This window comes from Lithobates pipiens, unplaced genomic scaffold (assembly GCF_037356315.1).
Source record: "Lithobates pipiens isolate NorthernLeopardFrog02 unplaced genomic scaffold, aLitPip1_a1.2 Scaffold_16, whole genome shotgun sequence".
NCBI lineage: Eukaryota > Metazoa > Chordata > Amphibia > Anura > Ranidae > Lithobates > Lithobates pipiens.
In genome coordinates, this window is record NW_027507748.1 from 608,663,951 (window position 1) to 608,682,244 (window position 18,294).

Sequence of the window (18,294 nt, forward strand, 5' to 3'; positions counted from 1 at the left end):
ACAGTAACTGCATCACTACCATTTCACTAACACAGTAAGGGAAAAAAGTATTCGAACCCCTGCCCATTTTGTACGTTTGCCCACTGACAGAGACATTTTAATGGCAGGTTTATTTTAACAGTGAGAGACAGAATAAAATAAAAAAAATCCAGAAAAAAGCATTTAAAAAATGTTATAAATTTAATTTGTATTCTCATTAGTGAAATAAGTATTTAACCCCTTCGCAAAACATGACATAGTACTTGGTGGCCAAAATCCTTGTTGGCAATCACAGAGGTCAGACGTTTAGGCCACTTTCACACAGAGGTGTTTTTCAGGCACTTTAGCGGTATAAAGTGTGAAAGTGCCCTTATTATAGTTGGCCACCAGGTTTACACACATCTCAGGAGGGGATTTTGTCGCACTCATCTTTGCAGATCCTCTCCAAGTCATTAAGGTTTGACATTTGGCAACTCGAACCTTCAGCTCCCTCCACATATTTTCTATGGAGACTGGCTAGGCCACGCCAGGACCTCAATGTGCTTTTTCTTGAGCCATTCATTTGTTTCCTTGGCTGTGTGTTTTGGGTCATTGTCATGCTGGAATACCCATCCACGACCCATTTTCAATGCCCTGCTAGAGGGAAGGAGGTTCTCACCCAAGATTCGATGGCCCCATCCATCATCCCTTTGATGCGGTGAAGTTGTCCTGTCCTCTTAGCAGAAAAAACACCCCCAAAGCATGTTTCCACCTCCATGTTTGAAGGTAGGGCATGGTGTTCTTGGGGTCATAGGCAGCATTCTTCCTTCTCCAAACACTGCGAGTTGAGTTAATGCCAAAGAGCTCGAATTTGGTCTCATCTGACCACAACACTTTCACCCAGTTCTCCTCGGAATCATTCAGATGCTCGTTAGCAAACTTCAGATGGGGCCTGTACATGTGCTTTCTTGAGCAGGGGAACCTTGCGGGCACTGCAGGATTTCAGTCCTTCACAGCTTAGTGTGTTACCAGTTGTTTTCTTAGCGACTATGGTCCCAGTTGCCTTGAGATCACTGACAAGATTCTCCCGTGTTGTTCTGGGTCGATTCCTCACTGTTCTCATGAGCATTGAAACTCCACGAGGTGAGATCTTGCATGAAGCCCCAGACCGAGGGGGATTGACAGTCTTGTGTTTCTTCCATTTGCGAAAAATCGCACCAACTGTTGTTACCCTCTCACCAAGCTTCATGCTGACTGTCTTATAGCCCATTGCAGCTTTGTGTAGGTCTACAATCTTGTCTCTGACATCCTTGGACAGCTCTTTGGTCTTGGCCATGGTGGAGAGAGTGGAATCTGATTGATTGCTTCTGTGGACAGGTGTCTTTTATACAGGTAACAAGCTGAGATAGGAGCACTCCCTTTAAAGTGAAAGTAAACCCATCTATTTAAACAGTTAACAAAAAAAAATAATGGCTGGTGTCATAACGAATCACATGTGTAGCACCACAGCAGTTGAAGATTAACCCTTTCATGACTAAGCCTATTTTTGGCATTTGGTGTTTACAAGTTAAAATCCATATTTTTTGCTAAAAAATTACTTGGAACCCCCAAACATTATATATTTTTTTTTTTTATTTTTTTTTTTAGCAGAGACTCTAGAGAATAAAACGGCGATTGTTGCAATATTTTATGTCACACGGTATTTGCGCAGCGCTGTTTTAAAAGCAACTTTTTGGGAAAAGGGACACTTTCATGAATAAAAAAAAAAAAACGAAAATTAGCCCAATTTTTTTGCATAATGTGAAAGATAATGTTACGCCGAGTAAATAGATACCACACTTATAATTGCACGCACTCGTGGATTGACGACGGTTACCAGGTTAGCGTTGCAGAGGAGGTCTAGTGCTAGAATTATTGCTCTCGCTCTGACGATACCTCACATGTGTGATTTGAACACCGTTTACATATGCGGGCGCGACTTCCGTATGTGTTTTCTTTGCTTTTTTTTTTATTTTATATATTTTTTTAAATGAATAAATTGTTTTTTGTTTTTAAATTTGATCACTTTTATTGCTGTCACAAGGAATGTAAACATCCCTTTTGACAGTAATAGGTGGTGACAGGTACTCTTTATGTATATTTTTTTTAAACCGGCGCCATTGGCAGCCGAGTAAACGGGAAGTAACATCATGACGTCGCTTCCGTGTTTACTATTAGGATACTGGAATGAAGCCGCTTACAGCTTCATTCCAGTTCCTCCCCAGCAGCCGGAGGCATCGGAGCTTGAATCGGTGCTCCCGATTGAGCGGGAGCACCGGTAACACCGGCGGGAGGGGGGGGCGTCCCCTCCTGCTTCTCTGGCATAACAGCCGAGCGGCTTTTAGCGGCTTAGGTTGTTATGGCTGGATAGTCAATCGCCCGCTGTAAAAAAACGGTACCGGGATGATGCCTGCAGGTGCGGGCATCATCCCGGTATAACCCCCGGAAGCCGAGTACGCAGATCTGCGTACGCTCGGCGGGAAGGGGTTAAACAGAGGCAAAGATAGCAGCTTCCTTGGCTGAAAACGATAGGGGAGTTTACTTCCACTTTAAGAGAGTGCTCCTAATCCCAGCTCGTTACCTGTATAGAAGATACCTGGGAGCCAGAAATCTTGCTGATTGATAGGGAATCAAATACTTAGTTCACTCATTAAAATGCAAATCAATTTATAACTTTTTTTTAATGCGTTTTTTTTTTTTTTTTTGTATATTTTTGTGGTTATTGTGTCTCTCACTGTTAAAATAAACCTACCATTAAACATATAGACTGATCATTTCTTTGTCAGTGGGCAAACGTACAAAATCAGCAGGGGACTTTTTGCATGGATTACCACCAAAGCATTCCAGGAAACCAATGTTAACAAGTGAAAACACAAAACTCCACACAACTCTAGTCTTTGGAGAAAACTAAATAAAGGCTTTGGTGTCCTATAAGAAATAAGCACATCTATACAACAGAGCCTTGGATTTAGCTACTGGTTTTACCAATTATGTCAAGTTGGAATGTTTTTTTAAATTCACTTATTTCAGTAGGGCATACAAATCATTATGCCAAAATCCCTCACCATCTTGCATCCTCTGTCCCCTGTACACATAGCCTAGACAGGACATGGAATGCATGCTTTTGTTCTCACCAGATCAGCAACTTTACACAGCTCATCACTTAGCTGGTCGAAAAGCTTCACGGTCTCAGCACTTGGAGGAGCAGTACACACTTTCTCCACTAGGGACTCCGAATTTCTTAGGGCATTATCTTGAACTAACTGGAATCCTTCTGGAGAACTTAACTCAGGAACTCCAAACAGGCCCTGTGGTAGACAAAATACAAGTAACGTTAAAACACTTTTGAAGGCGGCCTCACATAATGATCTCAGCTGCAGTATTTATACATAACATGCATCCAATAACATCCTCGTGCTGCACCAAGCAGCTGCCTTGCTGCATTTTGAATACAGGAGGTCAGCTGTTTGGAACGGGCGCCATTCAGAGAATGTTTTGCATGCTCCAAATGAATGCACATCATTCTCTGACTGGATGAGGTGGAGAATATGATATAATGCCCCACCTCAACCATCATTCAGAACGATTTGCCATTCAGAAAATGCAAAACAATCTCTCATTGGCATCCATGCCATGCAGTCAGCCTCCTGTGTTCAAAATACAGGAGGGCAGCAGCTCAACATGAAACCCAGAGGCAAGTGGAAGTCACTGAATTAACTGTGTCTACTACAGTGATTTCCAACTTCCAGGGGCATCGTGCAAGTATTGACGGATCCCAGATCCCATTTTGCCATGGCAACAAGAAATGATGTCCTGAGGACTGGGCTACAACCCAAATGATTTCACATTCCCCACCATTTATGTATCCTGGGCTCCGCTTGCCCATCTGGGGGCCCGGGACTGACATAGCGGGTGCCACCGGGTAGAGGGGAGAGCAGACACACATCTGCTCTTCTCCCCCCTTCTTGTTGCTGACAACAACTCTCCCTGTTGACAGTTTCCCTGCCCATCAAGGCCAGGAAAGAATGTAATGCAGTGCGACGTGCATTGCATTAAATTAGATTTAGTGGAGCACAGGGGAGACATCCAGACATGAGACACAGGATGTCTCATTAAAGAAACCCTGTCACCCAAAAAAAAAAAACAAAAAAAAAACATAGGGGACTTTTTGTCCCCCACGTGAAAAAAAAAAAAAAAAAAAAGTGTAATTGTAAAATAAATATAATAATAAAGTTACACCCAAGCACATAACACCCCCCACCCCCCCCCAAAAAAAAAAGGTAGACCCCACCTCACCCCCACATAAACAATGCATTGAGGCTCCTATGCCTGAAAACGTCAATTGTGATACAAGTTACATATTGCAGGAGTGAGAGCAATAATTCCAGCACCAGGACTCCTTCGTAACGCTAAACTGATGACCTATAGGGTAATTTTAAAGGGTCGTCTATGGAAAATATAGGGTGCTGAAGTTTTTCACCATTTCACGGGCACGCGCAAATTTAGGGTTTGACATGTTGGGTATCCATTTACTTGTTGCAACCATGGCTTTAATATATTTTTAAAAATTGGGTAATTTATTGCATTTTTGTGCTGAAATTATGTGTTTCCTAGACCATTGCAGTAATATCGTGTGACATAAAAATTTGGGGCTACCAATATTTTATTCTCTATGGTGTCTGCTTTCAGAAAATATATAATGTTTTGGGTTTTTTGTAATCTTCCGGTCTAAAATTATTTTTTTAAACGTGTGTGCAAAAATCACAAGAACAGCTCTAGCAGTGAAAAGGGTTAACCACTTCAGCCCCAGAAAGATTTACCCCCTTAAAGCGGAGTTCCAAACACATATAATTTTTTTTTTAATCCATCTGTTACTATCATATTAGGCTAATGTTCCATTTGTTAGGCTGGTAATTAGCGCCGCTTTTAATAGTATTCTATTAAAAAAACATACCTTATATTCCTCCTGCTCTTGCTTGCGGGCAGGCGAAGCCCACAAGCATAAACTTCTGGGTTTAGGGTGCTGCTGAATAACCAGCATGCACTGCCTGTTCTCGTGCATGCAGAGTAAGCACACATGGCATCAATGAGAGCCCTCGGTGCTGCCCACTGACTCCTGGGAAAGAATGACACACATCTCCCGGGAGCCCTAGCGAGCACAGGCACTGAGGGAAATGACATATATCACTGGGGAGCTAAAGAGACCCCACAGCAACAATGAAAAAGGGGCCAGTTAAAAAAAAAAAAAAGAAGTCCAATTGTTGCTGAAGGATTATGATGTTTGTTTCTGTGAAGTAATTTTTATGGGTGGAACTCCGGTTTAATGACCAGGCCATTTTTTGTGATACGGCACTGCTTTATTTTAACTGACAATTGCGCGGTCGTTCGACATTGTACCCAAACAAAATTTACGTCGTTTTTTTCCCCACAAATAGAGCTTTTTGGTGGTATTTGATCACCTCTGCGTTTTTTATTTTTTGCGCTATAAAAAAAAAAACATTTATTCATCAGTTTAGGCCAATATATATTCTGCTACATATTAAAGACTACATTAAAAAATAAAAAAATAAAAATAATCGCAATAAGTGTATATTGATTGGAGTTATAGCATATAGGGGAAAGATTTTAGAGACTTTTTATTTTTTTCTAGTGTTTTTACTAATAATGGTGGCGATTTTTAGCGGGACTGAGACGTTGCAGCGGACAAATCTGACCCTAATTGACACTTTTTGGTGACCAGTGATCATTGCTTTAAAAAGGCACTGATCACTGTATAAACGGCACTGGCAGGGAAGGGGTTAACACTAAGGGCAATCAAGGGGTTAAGTGTTCCCATAGGGAAGTGTTTGTAACTGTATGGGGGGCAGATTAACTGGGAGAAGAGAGCTTGCTGTTCCTGATCACTAGGAACAGCTGATCTCTCTCTCTCCTCTCCAGCCAGAATGGGGATCAGCCTCGTTTACAAAGGCAGATCCCCGTTCGGCCTCTCTTTCCCACAAAAGCTAGTGCACAGACCGCCGTACATGTACGGCGATTCGCGCAGGGGAGCCAACCTGACGCAGTATGACTGCGGTGGCTGGTCGGGAACAGGTTAACTCCCCTTTCACACCACATCGCCCATAGCGTGGGCAGTAAAACGGCGCTATTTTTAGCGGCGTTTTACTGCCGAATTTGTGGCGCATTTCGGCCGCTAGCGGGGAGCTTTTACCCCCGCTAGCGGCCGAGAAAGGGTTAAAACCGCTGGCAATAGCAGCGTTTTCCCGGCGGTATTACAGCGCTGCCCCATTGATTTCAATGGGGAGCAGCGGTGGAGGAGCGGTAAACACACCGCTCCTTCACCGCTCCAAAGAAGCTGCTGGCAGGACTTTTCCCTGACGTCCTGCCAGCGCACCGCTGTAGTGTGAAAGCCCTCGGGCGTTCACACTACAGACAATGGTGCAGTTTTTTAGGGCGGATTGCAGGTGCTATTTCTAGCGCTATAGCGCCTGCAAAATGACCTGGTGTGAAAGGGGTGTAAAGTATAAGTTCACCTTCGGGAACATGTTACATGTTCCACCTGTAAGCTTTGTTAGTTAAAAGCAAATTCGTCAAGCCCTAAAGGTATGGTATGTACTGTTACATTATTACAAGCTGGACCAATGTAGCCATGTGTGAAATATCCATACCTGGAATTTATTTTTTAACCCCCTCAGCACTGGAAGATCAAAACTGTGGGGGTATGTGGAGGTGGTTGAGGGGCAGAGGACTTCAGACCAGCTGGAACCAACACAAGAAACTTCTCATTTAAAGTGGATATAAACGCTCTCCTATACCCAGTGTAATGAACAGCCTCAGATGATACACAGAGATGAAACAAATCTCCCTACATAAGTTTTACATGTATATATTCTGTCTTCAGCTTGCTATATTCTTTAGAATTCTTACATCGTGTTAGAATTTTCACTTCCTCATTCAGCACTGGGAGCTTATTCTTGGCTTACACCGTGTGACAGCTGATTGGAGGAAAGGCACACACACCCCCTTCACATAGGCATAAAAATGAAGATACTATCAGAGCTGTGCTGTGACAAGACAAGCTCTCTGCTAATCTCTTTCTAGCACCCACCCTGGCACACATTTTCAGCTGATATTATCTTCTATCTCTGAGAATTTGTCAGAAGTTATCATGCTGGTCATAGAGAAACAAAACAGCAGAAACACATGGGACTTAGTGCTTTGAAGAGAGAAGTAAGCAATAAAGATATACAGTATCTCACGAAATGTAAAGTAGTGAGTGTACAGCTTGTATAACAGTGTAAATTTGCTGTCCCCTCAAACGAACTCAACACACAGCCATTAATGTCTAAATCACTGGGGATAAAAGCAACTACACCCCTAAGTGAAAATGTCCAAATTAGGCCAAAAGTGTCAATATTTTGTGTGGTCACCATTATTTTCCGGCACTGCCTTAACCCTCCTGGGCATGGAGTTCACCAGAGCTGCACAGGATGCCACTGGAGTCCTCTTCCACTCCTCCATGACAATATCACGGAGCTGGTGGATGTTAGAGACCTTGCGCTCCTCCACCTTCCATTGGAGGATGCCCCACGGATGCTCAATAGGGTGTAGGTCTGGAGACATGCTTGGCCAGTCCATCACCTTTATTCTCAGCTTCTTTAACAAGGCAGTGGTCATCTTGGAGGTGTGTTTGGGGTCATTATGTTCAATACTGCCCTGCGGCCAAGTCTCTGAAGAGAGGGGATCATTCTCTGCTTCAGTATGTCACAGTAAATGTTGCCATTCATGGTTCCCTCAATGAACTGTAGCTCCCCAGTGCCGGCAGCACAAATGCAGCCCCAGACCATGACACTCCCACCACCATGCTTGACTGTAGGCAAGACACACTTGTCTTCATACTCCTCACCTGGTTTCTGCCACACGCTTGACACAATCTGTACCAAATAAGTTTATCTTGGTCTCATTAGACCACAGGACACGGTTCCAGTAATCCATGTCCTTAGTCTGCTTGTCTTCAGCAAACTGTTTGAGGGCTTTCTTGTGCATCATCTTTAGAAGAGGCTTCCTTCTTTCCTTCGCCATGCAGACCAATTTGATGCAGTGTGCGGCGTATGGTTTGGGCACTGACAGACTGACCCACCCCACCCCTTCAACCTTTGCAGCCATGCTGGCAGCACTCATATGTCTATTTCCCAAAGACAACCTCTGGATATGACGCTGAGCATGTGCACTCAACTTCTTTGGTTGACCATGGCGAGGCCTGTTCCGAGTGGAACCTGTCCTGTTAAACCACTGTATGGTGTTGGCCACCATGCTACAGCGCAGTTTCAGGGCCTTGGCAATCTTCTTATAGCCTAGGCCATCTTTATGTAGAGCAATCATTCTTTTTTTCAGATCAGCAGGTGCCTTGTTGAACTTCCAGTGACCAGTATGAGTGAGAGCGATAACACCAAATTTATCACACCTGCTCCCCTTTCACACCTGAGACCTTATAACACTAATGAGTCACATGACACTGGGAGGGAAAATTGCTAATTGGGCCCAATTTGGACATTTTCACTTAGAGGTGTACTCACTTTGGTAGCCAGCGGTTTAGACATTAATGCTGTGTTTTGAGTTATTTTGAGGGGACAGCAAATTGACAATGTTACACAAGCTGTACACTCACTACTTTACATTGTAGCAAAGTGTCATTTCTTCAGTGTTGTCACATGAAAAGGTATAATAAAATATTTAGAAAAACCTGAGGGGTGTACTCACTTTTGTGAGATACTGTATGTGCCTAAATCAGATTTCATGAATCGGGTTTACATCCACTTTAAGCTCCATTCACACCTAGGCGTTTGGGAATCGTGGGCATCACTGGGTGATTCTGCCCACGATTCCAGAAATAGGGCAAAACACGAGACACTGTAATGACACCCCAATCGGGGTGCGACTTTGCCACCGTTGTTGAGTGATAAATCATGGTGCAATCGTGGAAAACTGCAACGCTGTCACCAAAAATAAAAAATCTGGCAATTTTGAGTGACAAGCTTCGCACGCCAAAAATCGCACTGTGAATGGGGTGACATTAAGAAGTAATGACATCGCAAACACGTCCCGTGTTTTGCCGTGATTCTGGAATCGCAGGGAGAATCGCCCGATTCTGCCCACGATTCCAGGACGCCCAGGTGTGAATGGAGCCTACATGTAAGTGCCATCCCTTGCGCTTTTTTTTTTATTTAACTAAACTTAGGCTTTAAGTGTTAATATGTATGTTACTTTAGGTATGTGTGAGGTTATTGTAATATTTTCACTTTTATTGCCTGGCCCCTTGCCCATTCACAGGATACTTTGTTTACTATGAACCCATTCCCGGAATACAGCCTTCTGTGAATGGGCAAGGGGAGAAAGGGTGGTACATAACACTGCAGCCCGCAACTGTCAGAGCCACTCTCCCTGTACTTCCATTACATGAAAGTGACACATCTTAAAGTGGTTTTAAACCTTAGACATGATATGTGAACAAAGTATATCCCTCTATAGTGTGTACTTGTCTCACTTAAGAGCACTAAGTATCATTTATGTCTCCTTTCATCCTCTGTTATCTTCATGAATCATTTCTGACAAGTTTTCCTGACACCAAGAGAAAAATGGTGCCAGGGGAGGGACCTCTAGCTGACTGCTAGCCTCAGCTCTGTTCCTGTGTGAAGGGGGGCTGTGTCCCTTCCCTCCAATCTGCTCTCTTATCACTGAGCTCAGCAGGGTGTAACTGCGGCAAACCCCAAATGTTCTCAGGATATTCCACCTACAGGTCGAATGTTTCCCCATTCAAGGAAAAACCAGTGGTTCAGAAAAATACTGGATGGCACCATGTATACTTTTTTACGATGATCTTCAGCACCATCTAGTGATAAAGATGTGGTATTTTCCTGAACCACTTTTTTTTTTTTTCCTCAAAGAATAAACAAAGGGAAAAGCGGGATTTTGCTGCTTTCCACGCTGAACAAATGTACATACGTGTTTCATCACATGCGTCAATCATTAATGTTGGCTTGGAAGATTTTTTTTTTTGGAGGAGAATGACAGTTTCCATGTATAATTGCAAGTTGGTGTATTAGGTTTATTTATAACTCTAGTACATCAGTTCTCGCCCAAACAGTAAAAGGATCCATCATTCAGATTTATGAGGGGGGTGATCATTTAATGACCTGCAGAATCTTGCATTTTCTATCAATAGTCAGGTTCTGTGTTTACCTGTAATTTGCAACGTATAGATTTTATTTTATTACTTCGGGCTCGGTCACACCTCTGTGCCATGGTCACTCACATTATGTGTGTTGGTGCGTTGAACACATTCACGCTGATACAGAAAATGAAGGAGGTTGGGTTATAGGTCCACTGGGGCGTGTTAGGCAGACTATTCAAAAGAACAGACTGTGCCTCAGCACAACATGTGTGATTATACCACAATTCACTGCCCAAGTGCCAACCCATCTTTAAAACTGAACTAAAGTCTACATGGCAGTAACTGTGCAGTTACAGGTTATGCAGGTCGGTGGTGGGGGAAGTGGGGCGGTACTGAAGAGTGCATAGAAGTGGGTCAACATTGGGGGGAACACTGAAAAGTGGGTAAGCCCAGAGGGCTCAGGTCAAGGCAATAGAATGTGGGTTCTAGCAGGGGGTCAGAGCTGGAAGACGAAGGTTTAGTGCTGGGAGACGTGGGGCAAGGGAAGAGAGTCATGCTCGGAAATGAGGGTCAAAGCTGGGAGATTTGGGGATGAGGGTCAGAGCAGGGGGTCACAGGTCAGCACCAGGAGACGAAGGTCGGCATAGGGAAGACATGGATTGGGGTATGAGGATCGGCACCAGGAGGGTCCGGGAGAAGACAGTCAGGGCTGGGAGATGAGGGGCAGTGCCAGGAGAAGCGAGGCCCCATTCACACCTGAGCATAGCGTCTGCAGGCAGAAAGTCCTACGATTTTGTACACGTCAAAAGGTCACCAATTTAAAAAGCAGAAAAACACCCAAATCTGCCTAAAAAAAGTTCCAGAACTTGTTTGAGCTTCAGGCCTTTTAAGTGGAGATGTAAACCCTCTCCATAGTGAATAATTGTTTTTTTATTTAATTTTTTTCCCCTCCAGAGTTTTGTGGCTTCAAGCTACACAATTTTTAAGTGTCAATGGGGCCTTAGGGATGAGGGTCAGTGCAGGGGGTCACAGGTCAGCACTACGAGACAAGGGTCAGCAAAGGGAGACGTGGATTGGTGCTGGCATTTATAGATAAGGGTGGGAGATGAAGGGCAGTGCCGGGAGATGAGGTTTCGCACTGGCAGACACTGGTCAGGAGAAGAAAGTCAGTGCCTAGGAGACTGGGGGATAAGGGTGAGAACAGGGGTTAGGTCAGCATCTGGGGATGAGGGTCAGAGCGGGGGGTTACAAGTCAGAATCTGGAGGCAAGGGCTGGGGTCAAGAGATAAGCATCAAGAGATGAGGGCAAGATTGAGAGGTCACAGGTCAGCATCTGGAGATGAGGGTCAGGGTCGGGGACAAGCATCAGGAGATGAGGGTTGGGATCTGGAGATGAGGGCTAGAGGGGGTCACAGGTCAGCATCTGGACAAGGGCTGTGGTCAAGAGATGAGGGCAAGATCGAGGGCTCACAGGTCAGCAGACAAGCATCAGTAGATGAGTGTCAGGGTCCGCAGATGTGGGGTCAGAGCGGGAAGACAAGGGTTGGGGATTGGTGCTGGGAGACATGGGTCAGCACCAGTAGATGTGGGAAATGAGGGTCCAGAGGCGTGGAATCAGAACAGGGGGTCACAGGTCAGCATTAGGAGAGGAAGACTGGGGTCAGGAGATTTAGGGCCATAGGTCAGGATTAGGAGAAGAGGGTTGGGGTCAGGAGATGTGGGGTCATAGGTCAGCATTAGGAGACGAGGGCTGGAGCAGGAGATGTGGGGTCACAGGTCAGGATTAGGAGACGAGGGCTGGGGTCAGGAGATGCGGGGTCATAGGTCAGCATTAGGAGATGAGGGCTGGGGTCAGGAGATGTGGGGTCATAGGTCAGCATTAGGAGATGAGGGCTGGGGTCAGGAGATGCGGGGTCATAGGTCAGCATTAGGAGATGAGGGCTGGGGTCAGGAGATGCGGGTCATAGGTCAGCATTAGGAGATGAGGGCTGGGGTCAGGAGATGCGGGTCATAGGTCAGCATTAGGAGACGGGGCTGGGGTCAGGAGATGCGGGCTCATAGGTCAGCATTAGGAGACGGGGCTGGGGTCAGGAGATGCGGGCTCATAGGTCAGCATTAGGAGACGGGGCTGGGGTCAGGAGATGCGGGCTCATAGGTCAGCATTAGGAGATGAGGGCTGGGGCAGGAGATGAGGGGTCACAGGTCAGCATTAGGAGACGAGGGCTGGGGCAGGAGATGAGGGGTCACAGGTCAGCATTAGGAGACGAGGGCTGGGGCAGGAGATGAGGGGTCACAGGTCAGCATTAGGAGACGAGGGCTGGGGCAGGAGATACGGGGTCATAGGTCAGCATTAGGAGACAAGGGCTGGGGCAGGAGATGAGGGGTCACAGGTCAGCATTAGGAGACGAGGGCTGGGGCAGGAGATGAGGGGTCATAGGTCAGCATTAGGAGATGAGGGCTGGGGTCAGGAGATGTGGGGTCATAGGTCAGCATTAGGAGATGAGGGCTGGGGTCATGAGATGTGGGGTCATAGGTCAGCATTAGGAGATGAGGGCTGGGGTCATGAGATGTGGGGTCACAGGTCAGGATTAGGAGACAAGGGCTGGGGCAGGAGATGCGGGGTCACAGGTCAGGATTAGGAGACAAGGGCTGGGGCAGGAGATTCGGGGGTCACAGGTCAGGATTAGGAGACAAGGGCTGGGGCAGGAGATGCGGGGTCATAGGTCAGCATTAGGAGACGGGGCTGGGGTCAGGAGATGCGGGGTCATAGGTCAGCATTAGGAGATGAGGGGGTCAGCATAAGGAGACGAGGGCTGGGGTCAGGAGATGCGGGGTCATAGGTCAGCACCAGGCACAGCTCACACCCCCCGGCCGCCTCTCACCGTCCTCTTCCCGAACACATCCAGCCTCCTCTGTTGCTTCACATTGAAAGCGGCACCGACAGGCGCCCAGCCGGTACTGACAGTGCGATGCCCGGATCCTCGACGGACCTGTCGGGACAGGCTGTAGAGGAGGCGCCGCAAGGACAGCATGCTGCCTGATGACACCCGGCTCTGGGTGACCCGCTAAAGGGGGGGTGGAACCACGGTCATGTGACAGGGGTGAGAGCTGACGTCATGATACCATGTGACCTCCGGAGAGAGGGCGGGAATAACGAATGTGTGTGGAGAGGGAGGAGAGGACAGTGGGTTGGTGCACAGAGTTGACACTCAGCCCTAATCTGAGAGTGTGGAGGGAGGAGCCAGGACATCAAATCAAGTTTACACAGGCTACGCCCACTGACCAATAGCGGAGCCGCGAGCTGATAGCTGGATTGAGGGGGCGTAGCACTGAAGACAGTGCGAGCGCGCGACAGAAGGTCGTTACCTTACTGCGTCACTGGGGGTGGGGGGCGAATCAGTCTGCGATCGCCTAGCTAGAGGAGGAGTACGATTCGGCTGTTCTCTGTCACGCCCACCTTAATGTCGGCCTACAGAATTACAGCTGCACGCTAAAAGGGCGGAGAGAGGCGGGCATTTCCTGAAGCCGGGTCGGACATTTTTATTACAGGATTGGAGAAAAACATGGGCGGGTGTAGACCAGCAGCGCCACCCACCGATGTCACTGTAGAGAAGAGAAGTAAACTCCCCCATCTAAACATTTATATTTAACCACTGGGCACTGAAACCCCCTTCCTAACCTGACCAATTTCAGCTTTTGGTGCTCTCACACTTTGAATGACAATTACCCAGTCATACAACAGTGTACCTATATGAAATATTGTCCTTTTTTCACACAAATAGAGCTTTCTTTTGGTGGTATTTAATCACCTGGGGTTTTTTATTTTGTGGGTTATAAATCAAGAAAGACTGACAATTCGGTAAAAAAAAACAAAAAAAAATGATTGTTTGTGTTAAAATGTATTGGCAGGGTTTTGCACATTACTGCAGAGTATTGCACAGTATGGGCACAGAGCAGCACTGTGGGCACTACAGAGCCAGCCCACAGCGCTGCTAAAAACTATTTCTCCCCCTCCCCTCGCACTGTACAGATCGGTACAGAGGAGGAGGTTTGTTTACAAGTGATCGCTCCGTCATTTAACGGAGCAATCACGTGGTAAATGGCCGCCACAAGCGGTGGTCACGGATGTTTGCGGGAGTGCACCGCAGGGGGTGCGCAAGAACAACATTCATGGACGCCCTCCCAGAATAAGCCGACCGTGCTGTAGCTGTCTTTCGGCTATGGCCCGGTCGGCATGTGGTTAACATTCACCATGGAAGAGAGCCTGTCATTATCTGTATTCTCTATTAAAGTGGTTGTAAAGTGTGTTTTAGCCATTTATACCTACAGGTAATCCTATAATAAGGCTTACCTGTAAGTACTGTGACTATCTGGCTGGAGAATGTGGGGGAGGAGCCGGGGATGCCGAAGCTGTCAATCAGGAGTACACAGGCCACGTCTACTGATTAATATGAGAGCCACGAGCTGATAGCTGGATCGAGGGGGCAGAGCCTGCTCTGGAGACAGTGAGAGAGACATCCAATCAAGCGCGAGCGCGTGGCAGAAGGGCATTACTTACTCCGTCACTCGGAGGGAGGATCAGTCTGCAATCGCCCAACTGGAGAAGGAGTATGATTCGGCTGTCCAAAGTCCACGTGCCACAGGGTCCCCGCTTCTTCCCAAAAAAGATGACATGCCAGATATTGCATGTCAGGGGGTCACCAGAACTTAAAGTGGAAGTTCCATTTTTGGCTGGAACTCTGTTTTAAGGACCGGAAGATTTTGACGTCCGTTTTTTCCCACAAATAGAGCTTTCTTTTGGTGGTATTTGATCACCTCTGTGTTTTTTATTTTTTGCGCTATAAACAAAAAAAAGCGACAATTTTGAAAAAACATTTTTTTTAAACTCAGGCGCCACCCCCCCCCCCCCCAATCTGTAAAAAACAAATTGTCACTTTAAGCCCTTGTACACACGGTAGGAAATTCTGACGGAAAATGTCCGATCGAACCGTGTTGTCGGATAATCTGACCGTGTGTGGGCTCCATCGGACTTTTTCCATTGGAATGTCTGACCAACAAAGTTTGAGAGCTGGATATAACATTTTCCGACAACATGATCCAATCAGACTTTGTCCGATCATTTGTAGAGAATTCCAATCAGACAAAGTGCCACGCATGCTCAGATCAAATTACGAGACCAAAGCTATTGGCTACTAGCCTGAATGTAGTCCTGTTGTAACGAACAAAAGTCATCACGTTCTGAACGATCGGATTTTCGGACAACTTTGTCCTACCCTGTGTATGCAACACCAGTTTCAGACAAAATCTGTCAGAAAAAATCAGACGGATTTTGTTGTCGGAATGTCCGACTGTGTGTACAAGGGCTTAGAGTGACCAAGCGCCGGACATGCGGCGGTCTATGGGGAGCAAGGGATGCGCCCGCAAACACTCCCCCATTCTGAAATCTCCAGTGATTTGCCATTGCAGCTCCTGTTCTTTTATTTTAATGACCGAGAGCAGAGGACGGTGGGCGATGCTTTTCGTGGCACCACGTCACTTCTGGTTTCTGGCTCACTGTGTTTGGTGGCGCGTGGTGGCTGGAGTGAAGAAAGCCTCACGACTCCTGAGTTTTGCTGGCGGCTTCTTAGGTATGTAAACCGCCACGGGCCGTCTGTTGTCACAGACGGTGTCTCTCTCTCTCTCCCTCTCCTCCTAGCTAGTTTCTAGCTGACTGACTCAGTCAGATTGTATGTGGCCGCGGCACGCAAGCTGCCCCTCTGCTCCATACACACTAATCCCTGGAGGCTGGAGGCCTGGACCATGGACCCTTTCCTTACAGTCAGTTGGTTCTCTTCCCTGTGCTTCTCTGCAGTGCTCTGCCCCCCTCTCATTCTCTCTACTCACTCAGTGAGTGACAGGGGGTCTGTACTGATGATGGGGGGGGGGGGGTGTAGACAGGGGGGGTGGTAATTGTGCAGACTGGGGGGGTGGTAATTGTGCAGACTGGGGTGGGGGGTAATAGTGCAGATTGGGGTGGGGAGGGTAATTGTGCAGACTAGGAGGGGATAATTGTGCAGGCTTTGTGAGACATGCTATGGACCAGGCTTTGTGCAAAATGCTATTTACCAGGCTTTGTCAGACATGCTATGGACCACGCTTTGTGCAAAATGCTATATACCAGGCTTTGTCAGACATGCTATGGACCAGGCTTTGTGCGACATGCTATATACCAGGCTTTGCGCGAAATTTTATATACCAGGCTTTGTGCGAAATTTTATATACCAGGCTTTGTGCGAAATTTTATATACCAGACTTTGTGCGACATGCTATATACCAGGCTTTGTGAGACATGCTATATACCAGGCTGTGTATGACTGCTATATACCAGGCTTTGTGTGAAATGCTATATACCTGGCTTCGTGAGAAATGCAATATACCTGGCTTTGTGAGAAATGCTATATACCTGGCTTTGTGAGACATGATGTCTACCAGGCTTTGTGAGACATGATGTCTACCAGGCTTTGTGAGACATGCTATATACCAGGATTTGTGAGAAATGTGATATACCAGGATTTGAGGTCTGATGGGGCAGGAATTGGGACTGATCTGAGGGGCGAAGGGCCAGGAATTGGATTGGTGAACACAGTGGCTGCGCTTGATGTCACAGTGGCGGTAACTGATGGGCACAGTGGCTGCATTTGATGGGCACAGTTGCTGCGTTTGATGGTACAGTGAGGCTGCAATTGATGGGGGTTTTTTTCAGTTTGTTTGCGCCCCCACAAAAATTTTGAGCACCAGCCGCCACTGCACTCCATTTACCCCTATGGGGCAGCGGATGTCAGCGGTGACATGTCCGCTGACACCCGCTGATATCCGATCCAGGCAGATGGTGACCCTATTTTCCATCTGTGTTCCGGAACAGATTAAAACGGACAGGCAGTCTGCCCCCTCTCATTCTCTCTACTCACTCAATGAGTGACAGGGGGGTCTGTACTGATGATGGGGGGGGGGTGCAGACTGGGGGGGTAGTAATTGTGCAGACTGGGGGGTCGTAATTGTGCAGACTGGGGTGGGGGTAATAGTGCAGATTGGGGTGGGGAGGGTAATTGTGCAGACTGGGGGGGGGGATAATTGTGTAGGTTTTGTGAGACATGCTATATACCCTGATTTGTTCGAAATGCTCTATACCAGGCTTTGTGAGACATGCTATGGACCAGGCTTTGTGCAAAATGCTATATACCAGGCTTTGTCAGACATGCTATGGACCAGGCTTTGTGCAAAATGCTATATACCAGGCTTTGTCAGACATGCTATGGACCAGGCTTTGTACGACATACTATATACTAGGCTTTGTGAGACATTCTATATACCAGGCTTTGTGCGAAATGTTATATATCAGACTTTGTGCAAAATTTTATATACCAAGCTTTGTGTGACATGCTATGGACCAGACTTTGTGCGACATGCTATATACCAGGCTTTGTGCAACATGCTATGTACCAGGCTTTGTGAGATATGCTATATACCAGGCTTTGTACGACATGCTATATACCAGGCTTTGTGTGAAATGCTATATACCTGGTTTCATGAAAAATGCAATATACCTGGCTTTGTGAGACATGCTATATCGTGCTGGATGAACTTCCGACGGGACGTAACGCGAACGCGGCCAAAAGTTTGCGAACCGCAAAGTTCGCGGCGGACCCCATTGACTTTAATTGCAGGAGAACCTTAAAAATCTTCAGGTCATATTTTCAGCCACAAAATACTTACTAGCTGTGTACAAATAGTCCCACAACATGGACACTGACATAACAAAAGTATTAAGGGAATCTGGGATCAACAACGACAAGCATTCTTTTTTTACCTGTGAAATTTTGACAATTCAGGAGTGCATGAAGGCCATGGAGGAGAGGCAAGGTCAGGCCAGGCTATGAAGGGGGTGCAGGAGATGATCAGTGCCACAGTCAGGGCAGCGCAGTCCTGCGCCAGTGTCCCGGGTTTGCCAACCTGTGCTTGAGCCCCTCCCTCTGCCCGGCTCTTACCCCCACCTATGCAGGGCTCCACTGCGGTGGTCCGGAGGTGCCAGTCCAGTGCTGATCCTCAGCCATGGTGCTGGCACTGCCTGCTGATTGACTTCTTCGCTGCTA

The 18,294-nt window shown here is 46.8% G+C and overlaps 1 protein-coding gene across 1 annotated transcript in view; it reads right to left on the bottom strand.

Annotated features, from left to right (window-relative positions):
• The window catches only part of MIPEP (mitochondrial intermediate peptidase), a 154,889-nt gene extending 141,633 nt beyond the window's left edge, over positions 1-13,256 (bottom strand). Inside the window, exons 1-2 of the mRNA XM_077484030.1 lie at positions 13,048-13,256; positions 3,132-3,305 (exon numbers count right to left, since the gene is read on the bottom strand). Of these exons, the coding sequence (XP_077340156.1) occupies positions 3,132-3,305; positions 13,048-13,197 (324 nt within the window). The 5' untranslated portion in view covers positions 13,198-13,256. The remainder of the gene's footprint in view (positions 1-3,131; positions 3,306-13,047) is intronic.
• Between the last annotated feature and the right edge of the window lie 5,038 nt (positions 13,257-18,294).